The following is a 12,627-nucleotide window of genomic DNA, read 5'->3' as shown; positions in this document are numbered from 1 at the left end:
CTTTCTTTATTTCTACTAAATTATTTTGCCCTCCTGTCCTCTCTCATGTCCCCAGTTCCTAGCCCCATGCTTGGCAAAAAATGTGTAATTCCAGAACTTTCCCTGTGGTAATCATGGCCTCCTGAATGTCCAAAGGCTAACAACACAAGATGACACTTAGAAAGTTATACTGGGCCAAAATCAAGAGATTGCCTAGGAGAAAGCAATGCCACAAGCTTATCATGCCAAAGGAGGACATTTGATCTAAGTTTATAATTTTCACAGAAACTTTTTGTCCTCAATATAGTCTTTCAGGGGTCAAGGCTGGAGTCTCACTTTTGAAGATCTCAGTTTCTAACTGGTACGTGCCACAGAGTGCTCTAGACCCCTGATGGGAATGAAGTTTCTGTGAGCACAAGCTTATTGATACATGTGTACACACACGTGTGTGTGTTTGTGTGTGTGTGTGAGTGTGTGTTGGGTGCAAATATGTAATAGGAATGTTCCAAACCAAATAATAGGACAGTAGAAAGAACAAGATAAAAATTTATATACAGATTATGGGCTTTAGAAACTGTTCTGCTTCAAAGTTGAAAATTAACGGGGGATGGGAGAGAGCTTTAAAGTGTTCATGCTTGCCAGCCTATTTTATGGTTTTATTTAAAATTCAGCTTTTACAATGTTCAAATATCATCCCTAAGTCTGGAGTTCTTTACCTGTAAAAAGTACCTTATTCTGGATTTTCTCCAAAGTTTAGAAGAGAAAAAGCATGGGGTCCATTCAGCACAGTTCCCGACTCAGAGGAGAGGTTGCTCTGGTTGTTTTGGAGGTTAATGCTGCTGTCGCTATCAATGGAGCCATTGTGGGAAGGGAGAGGTCTGCCCAAGCCTCAGGAAAAACTCCACAGAAGGGCCCAGGAAGTATTTGGATAGGATCACAGGAAAGGAAAAGGCAGTTCAAACCAGGAGAGCTCTCTGAATGAACACAGGGTGTCAGCCAGGAATGCACGTGCTGTTTAAAAAGAGCGGAAGCCCCAGAGACACAGACTTCCCAGCAACATCACAGAGCTTTGTTCCCTTGGGCGAGAGTGAGAAGGGAAGAGGTTTCAGTGGGTAGAGGATGGTAAAGACCTTCGGATCTGAAAGTCAGTAATCTGATTTTAACATCCTCCTTTGATCCTAAAATTCTAATAACCCACGTTTTATAGAGAAAAAGTCTGAAGCCTAGCTTGGTAAATGACCTTCTCAGAGTCACATAACACAAGAGAGAAAGAGCTCGGACCTAGCCCTTCACTCCAACGGGAGGGAGACCCTGCACAGCAATCTGGCTGCAGGCGGGCTGCCCTGTGTGCTGGGCACCAAGGTGACTTCTGTGTCATCTCACAGCCCCAGTTAGTTTCCAGTTCTGCCCCAACCACTACCTCACACTGCCTGCATAGAATATTTATTATCTATTAATTACACCGGGAGAATACTTTCCATGGTGTTTTAAAAAATTACTTAAAAAAATTAACCCAAACCAAAGCATGAATATAAAGGAAGCCTATTGTCTCAGGTAGAAATGTCTGTAGTGCTTCCCAGTTGGTTCCCTTGAGACACAGTGAGCAGTACTGGTGATGAAAGAGGGGGTGCTTCGATCACAGCCACAGCTCCCACTACGTGAGCACAGTCCAGCCAGACACAGGACTGAACACATTTCCCGACCGAGGTTTTAAGTCCTCATAACCGCTGGCAGGATGGCTCCTGTTTATTCCCATCTTACAGATTTGAGAAGTAAAGTGATTTGCTTAGGTTTACCAAGCTAAGCCTGCATTTAAACCCTTGTTCCCCTGCTCCAAGCCTGGCCTTTAAAAAGCAGCTTCCCTTCCTTAGAGCAGCACAGGGGGCATGGGAATTGCATTATTCCAAGCACCAGCTGTTGCAGAGAGCGAGATGCTTAGAAAGAGCCGCACAGTGTCCTAATTACCTGTGGCAAGGAAAACATCTGTGTGGGAAAAGTAATGAAATTAATTCTAAAGTCTAGCAGTTGCCTACATTAATTGATGTTAATTAATGCCAAATTACAAGATACTTCCTATGAAATTGCATCATAAACTCACCGGAATTGAATATGGAAAGAGTTCATCACGCTTAATGCTGTTACAGCGAGCCCCAAGGGGAATAAGAATGATTGGTCCCTCAATATGAAGTGCAGCCAGTTTCTTTCTGTTTCCATTAGGAGGGGAAGGAGAACAAACCAGGAGCAGTTTACCACAGGCAGGCCACTGGGAATTGATCAGTTCCCCTTCAGCTTGCAAATTTCACTTTGAATCTCTCCAGGAAAGACATGGTTTCAAGACCTCTTCCTGGGGCTTTTCTTGGGTGCCTCGGTTGTACATTTTGTAATTCTCAGCTCAAGAACGGCTCATTGCACAGTTCTGCCTCAGTATGTGGCACGGGGAGTGAAGAGAGAACAAGCAAAGGAATTAGAGACAGTTCTCTAATTCTTGCAAGCAGGATCCCACAAGCCCACCATGACCCCTGGCCCCTTTCCCCGGCTGAGAGGTGCTGACGAAAGATTTGACCCTGGTTGTCTGCCTCTCTCACATCACTGCCTCTACGCGAGTGTTGACATCACATATATAACTTTTATTCATTTTCCCCATGTAAACATACATATGTAGACATCTATATATATACCACTTGCACAAAATCGTGTCCATATGCACATATTTTGGTAACCTACTTTTTAAAAACTTTTATTTTGGAATAAATTTAGATAAACAGAGAAGTTACCAAGATAGCGCAGCTTTACCCGGCTTCTCCTAATGTTAACGTCTTATACAACCATGTTCTCTTTCTCAAAGCTAAGAAATTAACATTGATACAGCATTATTAATTGGTAAGCTATTTTTATGATATAAAATGCATTAAGCATTTCTGTAATTCCTCATATATAGTCTAAAGGCAGAATTTTAATAGCAAACTATGCATGTGCCACAGTCTATTTAGTTGTTCCTCAATTGTTGGCCTTTTTGTTTTCTCTTATTTTTTTAAATTATAAGCAACACTATGATGAATATCAGAGTAGATAAATCTTGGCATAGATCATTAATTATTTCTTCAAGTCGAATTCTCAGAAATGAACCCGAAAAGATGTTGATCCATATTGCCAAATGACCCTGCACAAAAATACAAACGTACAGGCTTTTTTTTTTTTTTAATCTAGGTATATCCATTTATACTTGGAAGCCAAAAAACATGCTTAACAAAAATTGGCCCCAACCAATTGGTTGCATTATTTCCACTATGCAACATAGTGGAAATAAACCAGACTTGGAGGCCAACCAACCCCGTTTGAAACCGCATACTGCTATTTCTATAATCTCTTGGAGCTTCATTCTCTTTATCTGCAAAGTCAGTTGATAAATTATACTCTATAGTATTGTGAAGATTAAATGTACCAAATAAGTGTGAACATGCTTTAGAGTACTTGGCACATAGATGTTCAACAAATATTAGTTTCCCTGTTCTTTTAATTTCTCCCCAGATCCCTCAGATTCATAATTTTTGTATAGTTGAGTTATAAATGTGAAAAGTTTATATTTTCCATCTTATTCTTGCTCAGGGACCTTTGAAGGGGAAGTTGAGGTCTTAAGAAAGAAACTATTAGACACCATTATAGCTAAAACAAGCACTGTGTATTCATCAAGAAGTCTTCATGGGGTGGCAGTCTGAGAAATTCTAACTGGAAGTTGTATTAGTAAATTGAAGCCTGAGACTTCCTAATTCTGAACCCTTGATTCAAATTGTTTTCATTCATTATCTCACGTAACAAGAAGCACAGAGACAGGGCAGCCCTGGGTTCAGTATAATCAGTACCTCAATGATGTCATCAGGGAACAGGTCCCTTCCACCTCTTCATCATACTCATTGTGTAAGTTTAACTCTAAGACTCCTCCACACGCAAGAAGGCTAGAGCAGTCCCACACATCAGGTTGACTCAGCGTTGTATGGTAGCAGAAGAAGGTCTTCTGTTGTGCCTCCCTGTAGCCCCTTAAAAGATCTCTTTCACTTCTTATTTACTAGAACTGGTTTAAATGGCTTTCCCTAAAGCAAATGATGGCAAGTAGAGTGGGCATAGACTCAAGAGGATTATTCCCTGCACATCAGAGCTTCTGATTCACGTGGAAGAAAGATGAGCCACCAGGTCCAGTACTGGCTTTTCTGGCAAAGAGGCAGGGAGGAATGAGCATTGGATAGGTCACCGATAGTACCTGATAGGAAATATAACTGTAATACTCAAATTCAGTTTCCTTAAGGACAAACTGTGTGCCCCAAACTGATGTAATCATTGTGAAAAGAAGCAAAAGAGAAAATAGGAACACTATAGTTGAAAGTAGCAACTGACATTTGTACAACTTTGAGTTTCAAAGCATTTAGCACATATATTATTTCAGTAAATCCTTAGAGCCAAACTACAGGATAGTTGACATTGGCATCCTCATTTAATAGATGAAGGTAGCAAGACTCAGGAAGGTAATTTCCTTTGAATTATGCAGCTATGACCACACCAGAACTCAAGCCCAGGTCTCACAGATGCCAATCTCCATTTCTATGACCCTGAGTTGCCTTTTGAAAAACAGAAGTCAACTAAAGCTGTAGAAGGGTCTGATGGAGTGTGAAATTGTCAGGTACAGATTTTGTGTGGCATGGGGAGAACTGTTCTGGGAAGGGATGAATCCCAGAAATTCTCTTCAGGGAGAAAGATCATGAGTTATGCCCTAAAATGAAACTATAAGAATGTCTAAGAAAGGAGATAGGGAAGGGAGAGTAAAAGGCTTTTCTTTTTTTTTTCGGTACGCTGGCCTCTCACCGTTGCGGCCTCTCCCGTTGCGGAGCGCAGGCTCAGCGGCCATGGCTTACTGGCCCAGCCGCTCCGCGGCATGCGGAATCCTCCCAGACCGGGGCACGAACCCGGGTCCCCTGCATCGGCAGGCGGACTCCCAACCACTGCGCCACCAGGGAAGCCTGAAAGGCTTTTAATTTCTCTTTGGAGGACTAGATGGGTTAAAATACTTGAGAGCTATCCCCATCACCACACATGGCAGCGGGATAAAGGAAGATTGTAGATAAAGCTCTCCTTCCCTCTCCTTAGAGCTTATCAGCAGCTACGTCAGCCATTGGTCAGTTGGAGCAAATATGCATGCCGCCCCCTAGCGGCACTCCTTGTAGAATACAGGTTTACCCAAGTTCTTCAGTAAAAGTAGTGCTAGAAATTTCCTTCAGGGAAGTCAATTAGTGAATCCTAATATCCAACTCAACATACGATTGCCTACCCCCCATTTCATGTAAATAATCATGTCCTGATTTCTTCATTTGGAAGAGTGGATTTCTTCATACATCTTTGATGTCCTAAAATTAAACTTACCCACTCATTAAGCACCAAAAAAAAAGGTAAAATAACCTCCTTTTTCATTCAAAAAGATATATTCCAGTAAAGTGGTATGTTCCAAGGAATATTTATTTATTACGTACTATGTGCCTGGAACAGTATTAGAATCTGGAGGTCTAGGAGGAAACAACAAAGACAAAAGAGGTCTCTGTCTTCATGGAGCTTATATTCTAACAGGGAGAGGGGCAGGAATAAATCATGAGCAAGGTGACTTTAGATTGTGATAAATTCCATGAAGGGAATTAACAGGATGGAGTGTTATCGAAAGTAATCATGGAATACCCTCAGAAGTAACAGTAAGCTGAAATCTAGACTTTTGTTGGGGAACAACCTGGGGAGAAGCAGTTTAGGCAGAGAGAATACAAATGTAAAGCCTCTTTAGTGGTAGAAAGTTTGGCCAAATTCCTGAACATATTGCAGTTTAGATTAGAAGAGTCACAGGGAGAGAAGAGACTAGCATGAGGGGCAGTTGAAGCAGTGGTGGTAGAGGGTTTGAATTTATTCTAAGTGCAAGGAGGCAAAAGGACTTTTAAGTGACATCGGATTCATAGAGAGGGCAGAATAGTTGTGGTTGAAAAAGTGACAGCCTCCCTCATACAATATACTTCCAGCAACAGGGATCAAATCTATTGAGTTGTTATTACTGATATGTTTATCACCTGCTATAGTCTCAGGTGAGATGCAGGGTCTTAGTTTACTCACCTGTAAAATGAGGGCAAAGTTTTTGAGTTGGGAATCTCCTCTCAATTCTGTTTTATTTCCAATTAGTAATAGAAGAAAAACCTTCATCTTCACATAGCACCTTATTGTTTATAACGACAGCACTTCTAGCGTGAGGTGATTGATGATTGCACGTATGTGTGTGTTTCCCAGTTTATCAAAGGTCGAAGTGTGGAGGTGAAGCCTATAAATGAGAAAAAATAACTAAGAAGGCACAAGTATTATTGCCAGCTTTTGAAAATATTTTCATTTGAGTTTGGAAGGAAAAAATTTAATTAACAGGAATTTAATATTCTAGGATGACGAGAGTTGGTGGAGGCACTGGGAAATAGTGATGGTGGTGTTGACAGCAAGTGAGTAAAATAATACTGATAATACTTTTAACGACAATAGTAACAGTAATGTAGTGAATAGAGAATGTGAGGTTTGTGGAAAGGCTTGAAGACAGCAAGAGAAGTAGAAGATGTCCACTCTGACTCTAACATGCTGTGTGTATATCACCCCACCCTCGTTTATTTCAGATTCACAATACCTGACCTGCGGAATGCAGAACTGCACAGAGGCCAGCAGAAACAAACCTTTCCCAGGCTACATTGACCCAGACTCTTTGATTGTCCAGGATGATTATGTGTTTGTTCAGGTATGAAAGATCCACTTCCATTTATTGTGTCAAAGACATTTCCCTTCCCTGCTTCTGTCCCTAATGCAGCCCCTTTGCCTGCTTACCCTCCCTGAAAAGCAATAAAGAAAGAAAAAAAAAACATTATTATTATTTTTTTTAACATCTTTATTGGAGTATAATTGCTTTACAATGGTGTGTTAGTTTCTGCTGTATAACAAAGTGAATCAGCTATATGTGTACATATATCCCCATATCTCCCCCACCTTGTGTCTCCCTCCCTCCCACCCTCCCTATCCCACCCCTCTAGGTGGTCACAAAGCACCGAGCTGATGTCCCTGTGCTATGTGGCTGCTTCCCACTAGCTCTCAATTTTACATTTGGTGGTGTATATATGTCCATGCCACTCTCTCACTTCGTCCCAGCTTACCCTTTCCCCCCCACCACCAAGGCATTATTTTTTTAACAAAAGGAACATTACCAATTTGAAGCTTCTATACTAACAGAATAGTAATTCCTTCCTTGGGGTGGTGTCTGGAGGACTTGTCAATGTGGGGTGCCTGGAGGTGGTGAGAGGCAGAGCCGATAGAGCACGATCAGCCTCTGTTGTTTACAGGCACGACTGAGATCAGGGTCAAGAGAATTTAGATGAGATGCATTCAGACAGGTTTCTCACCTCCGCAAGAGTGGGAAACAGCTTGAGAAGCTGAGGGTTCAGGAGTGGTTAGAAGAGAGAAGGAGCAAGAATGCTTTGTTTCTTTTCACATTTAAGGACAAATTTAGCCTTGTTTGGACAAAACATTTAAAAATTCCTTTACTGCTTTCCATGTTAAAATTGACAAAGGTACAATAGCTAAATAGTTTATATATATATAAATAAATCTACAATTTCACTGTGATTGAGACATTCTAGATACTAGTATGTTTACTTGGACAAGAAATCATAATTTAGAATATTTAATCCCATGTATTGGGAAGTAAATGTTCAAATTCCTTACTATCAGCCTATGTACTTTTAAAGTAGTTCACAGTTACACACACACACACACATACACACTTCCTTTTCCTCTAGGAAAATGAATAATGAGCACTCTGATAACTTCAGCATCAAATTATCAAGTGACATTAAAATGGGAAATGGTTACCCATATTGGTTCTATGTATAAATCGTTTCTCTATCAGTGTTGCTCCAGGGACCTTTCCTGTTTTCTAGTAACAGTTTAAAATCCACATATATGACTCACAAATGAAAATCAATTGTGCATTTAGAGTTTTATATATTTTCTACCCAGGCCACTATGAACATATAACCCGACACTAGGACCAAGAGGTGGTCTGGCCACGTCATGGTGAATATAACTTTCTAGTCACATTTTTACGTGTCTGGTGAAAATTCACCCAGAGCATTTGTTGACATTCTGAGTATGCAAACTCCAGATGACTTCAAAGTCCAGATGTTTATATGGGTTAAGAGTAGCAACAGGAATTCATAGAAACTGAGAGTAAAAAGGTGGTTTTCAGGGACTGGGGGCTAGGGATATGGGGAGATGCCGGTCACAGGGGGTACATGTCCAGCTATATGATGTATAAGTAATAAACAGCATGGTGGCTATACTGTATTATATACTTGAAAGTTGTTATGAGAATAGATCTGAAATTTTATCACACACATAGACATAAAATCTTAATTAAGTAAAAGGATGGAGGTGTTAACTAACCTTATATGAGGTAATCATTTCACAATATATGCATATCAGATCATCATATTGTACACATTAAACTTGCATGTGCTGTATGTCAATAATATCTCAATAAAGGTGGGGAAAAAAGAGTGGCTCCAAAGGAGAAAGAGAGTGGCAGTGCACTGCTCACAGCCTGCACCTCGTGGTGCTCAGCTGAGTTGGAGACCACAGCGCTTCTCACCCTCCCTCAGACTCACAGGGTTCTTTGGGCTGTACATTCTGGGCAGACCTGGGGGAGGTAGCTCACCATTTGTTCTCTTCTGGGAGGTTGAGGTCTAGAATGATTTTGAACCACGATCCTGGCTTGGATTTTCGTCTAACACATCAGCAGCACTGCTGTGTGTGGGACATGCTCACAGCCAGCAGTGTGACTGCACAGAACTGGAATTCAGTGCCGAGATGGGGGCTCCCGTTCTGCCCCTTGTGACCTGGACCACTCCCTTCTCATCTGGCACAGGGACCTGTTTGTGTGGTCAAAGTCTTGGGGCTAGATGGCTGGGCTGCTGAGGGACACAGATCCAATATACTCTAAGGCTTGTATTATTAAAAAAAAAAAATTGCTAAAAATGTATCCTGACTTCTGCACCACAGGGCAAATTGAAGAATTGTATTTTTGTGCAGTGGGTTCACTTTGGGCCTCTGAAATCACATACACTGTCTAAGTTGTTTTTGAACTGAATGCCAATTCTTTACACTGGCCCACAATACTCACTTACGCTGTTGTGTTGGCAGCTACCCCCTTCCATTCAGGGGCTGTCCTTCTGTGACCTGTAACGTAGTAGCTCTTCTTACACCCTTTATGTTTACGCTCCAGCTGACATCAGGAGGACGGCCACACTACTACGTTTCCTACCGAAGGAATGCGTTTGCCCAAATGAAGCTGCCCAAATATGCTTTGCCCAAGGTATGGCCTGAATCCGTTTCTCTATTTCAGTGTCTACTCTTCTTCCCAGGGACTCTTTCAGTCTCTCATAGTTATTTATTTCTTTTCATCCCCCATCTCTGTTTCTCAAGTTCACTTCTTTACTTTCCTTTTTGCCAACCTCCTTATCCTTCTTTCTCTCTCAGTGGTCCATCCCTCCCTCCCCCACCTCTCTCTTTCTCTCTCTAATTCTTTGGAATTCTTGCTGTAGGAGCATCTGAGTAAATTGATAACTGACGTGCTTTTGCTTTTCAAGTGGGATGTATTGATTTTCTAGCAGGACAGAAACTATGCTTTGGATACACAGTATATCAGTGCAACAGGTATGATACATATATATATATATATATACCATTTTGTTGTTATAATCATGGAGAGGTGATGCAGCTATGTAGCATCCGACATTTGCTTTCTTTCCCAGTGGAACTTACGAGACTGGTTTTCTTTAGGGTTCGGAGACACAGCTAATTTTTTAGACTTTCCCAAAGACATACTCCTTTAAAAAGAGTGGCAGAAAAAAGTTAAAGACTCCCAATCGCTAACATCCCCCGAGTCTCTCCACAAACACTGAAGAACTGCGTTAATATGGAGCGCCACCTAGTGGAAGTGAAACTGACTTGGGAGCTCAAAGCTGTGGATTTGAGGTCTTGCTGCCACTGTGATGTATTTTAAGTAGCCAGAAATTGTTAATGTATTGTGCCTTTTTTTTTCTAGCAACAACCACTGACATGTGAGTGTTTTTATTTTTAAATTTTTTATTGAAGTATAGTTGATTTACAGTATTAGCTTCAGGTATACAACATAGTGAGTCAATATTTTTATAGATTACAAAATAGTGGTTATATTTTCCTGTGCTATGAAATATATCCTTGTTGCTTATTTATTTTATACATAATAGTTTATATCTCTTAATACTATACCTCTATCTAGCTGCTCCACCCTTCCCTTTGCCCACAGGTAACCACTAGTTTGTTCTCTATGTCTGTGAGTCTGTTTTTTTAATATACATTCGTTTTACTTTTTAGATTCCACATATAAGCTATAACATAGAGGATTTGTCTTTCTCTTTCTGACTTATTTCACTAAGCATAATACTCCCTAGGTCCATCCATGTTGTCACAAAAGGCAAGATTTCATTCTTTTTTATGGCTAATATTCCATCACACACACACACACACACACACACACACACACACACACACATCTTCTTTATCCATTCATCTGCTAATGGGCACTTTGGTTGCCTCCATATCTTGGCAATTGTAAATAATACTGCTATGAACATTCAGGTGCATTTATCTTTTTGAATTAGTGTTTTTGTTTTCTTTGGCTATATACCCAGCAGTGGAATTGCTGGATCATATAGTAGTTCTATGTTTAGTTTTTTGAGGAAATGCCATATTGTTTTCAACAGTGACTGCACCAATTTACATTCCCACCAACAGTGTAGGAGGGTTCTCTTTTCTGTATATCCTCCCGAACATTTGTTATTTGTAGACTTTTTGATGATGGCCATTCTGACAGGTGTGCCTTGATCAATAGAACAAGGGAGATGTGTGTGGCTGTAAGAAGGGGACTGTGTAGGTTTAAATATAGCTCAGCTTTGAAACCTTTAGTTGAACAAAGAACATAAATAACTTCTTTTTCAATTGTGTTTTCATGACTCTTTGTCTTGTATTTTTATCCGTGACTTTGTAGTTTGCTATCTTGGACCAACATCAGCTACCTGTCCAGGGAATCAGTGATAGATATAGCACAAGGGCACTGCAGATCTCCTCTCCTAGGAGAGACAGTGGCTTCTCCAGGCAGAATTCTCGTCCTTGGCCATCACTCTGCCCCTAACCCTAGCATAGTGAAAAGTGAGCTGTAAACCTCAGCCCATTAGAGATAATAACACACATTAAATTACACTATTAACTGCAAAGAACTATTTCCATATTAGTAGTTATTTTTTTCAGCTGCTAAGAGATTAATGACAGTGGTAATTGCCCAGAACTATATGCCTATGCCTGTGTATGTTTAAATGCTCCTTGCTCTTGATTTGGCTTAAAACATTTTCCAGAAAGACAAACACAGCATTGGATTTGTGCCTTAGATGAGAATTGGGTAAAGTCAGTATGTAAAAGAAAAATTGAGTGTTGTTAAAATTACCCTTGATAATCTTTTAGGGAGATCCATGAGGGAGATGATCATGTTACCTTGGTAAGTCCAACAGAGCTGGTGGTTGTTTTGCTTTGTTTTGTTTTTGTTGTTTTGTGTTTTTTTCACTTGAGCACTGAAATAAATTGCTGTCTTTGACCAATAAATGAAGTAGTTGGCTTGCAAGATTTTCACCTTTAAAAACAAGAACATACTCAATGCAGTGAGATGCTTCTGTTCAAGAGACATGTGGGAATTGGGACCACATCAGGAAACAGCAGTTTCAAGCCACTCATATCATGCTTACTCTTGGGAATATACTTTTTGAGTGGAATAAGTTTCAGCTAAACCAGATGCTTCTTGCTGCAGATTTGAGGCTAGAACTTGAATCTCCTGACTCCCAAACTGGCATTCCTTGTATTACACTTTTCTACTCTCTAAATAAATTAATAGATTCTGTTACTAAAAGGGAGCAGCACCCACCCCCCAAATTTTTATATACTGAGGAGCATCCAGAGAAAAAGTCCCATTGATCTGTGCAGCCTCAGAATGGTATTTTAAAACAAAGAAACCACTTGGCCCCTTGGCTGGAGTGTTGGGAAACACAAACTGTGCGTTGCTTGTTCATAGCCATCACGCCAATCACTGTTGACAGCTGCCCCCAGTGGCATCTTGCCAATCTGGAAGGAAGAGTTTTAGTCTGAGCCTGAATTGGCTGTCTGGCCCCTCCCACACTCTCCCAGATGAGCAGGTTCCATTAGTCAGCCTCATCTGAGGTCCAAGGGTAGAATGGGGTGATTAATTTAGCTTGTCCCCAGAAAAATCGGAACCACTACAGCGAATGAAGGTACTATTTGGTCCAAGTGGGTGTTTATTATTTAAGGCAATGAGATGCCTCATTACAATCCCATTACACCTTCAAAGAGAAGCCCCAGGTTGGGTGGAGTGATCCTTGGCAAAGATGCATTATTTCAGGACCCTCTATCAAAGCAGGGCTGCTGCAGCTGGAAAGGAACAAAGCGTCATGCCCACCAAAGGAACTGAGACAAACCTGCACTTACATGCTCAAATTT

The 12,627-nt window shown here is 40.8% G+C and overlaps 1 protein-coding gene across 12 annotated transcripts in view; it reads left to right on the top strand.

The window, feature by feature from the left end:
• The window catches only part of SORCS1 (sortilin related VPS10 domain containing receptor 1), a 560,723-nt gene that overhangs the window by 414,248 nt on the left and 133,848 nt on the right, over positions 1–12,627 (top strand). For all 12 annotated transcript variants that reach the window (XM_029244670.1, XM_029244678.1, XM_029244671.1 and 9 more), the window contains 2 exons: positions 6,654–6,772; positions 9,308–9,397. In XM_029244670.1, coding sequence (XP_029100503.1) covers positions 6,654–6,772; positions 9,308–9,397 — 209 coding nt within the window. The remainder of the gene's footprint in view (positions 1–6,653; positions 6,773–9,307; positions 9,398–12,627) is intronic.

This window comes from Monodon monoceros, unplaced genomic scaffold (genome assembly GCF_005190385.1).
Source record: "Monodon monoceros isolate NGI ecotype Baffin Bay Population unplaced genomic scaffold, NGI_Narwhal_1 Super_Scaffold_4, whole genome shotgun sequence".
In the NCBI taxonomy this organism is placed as follows: domain Eukaryota; kingdom Metazoa; phylum Chordata; class Mammalia; order Artiodactyla; family Monodontidae; genus Monodon; species Monodon monoceros.
This window is presented reverse-complemented; position numbering and strand designations above follow the sequence as displayed.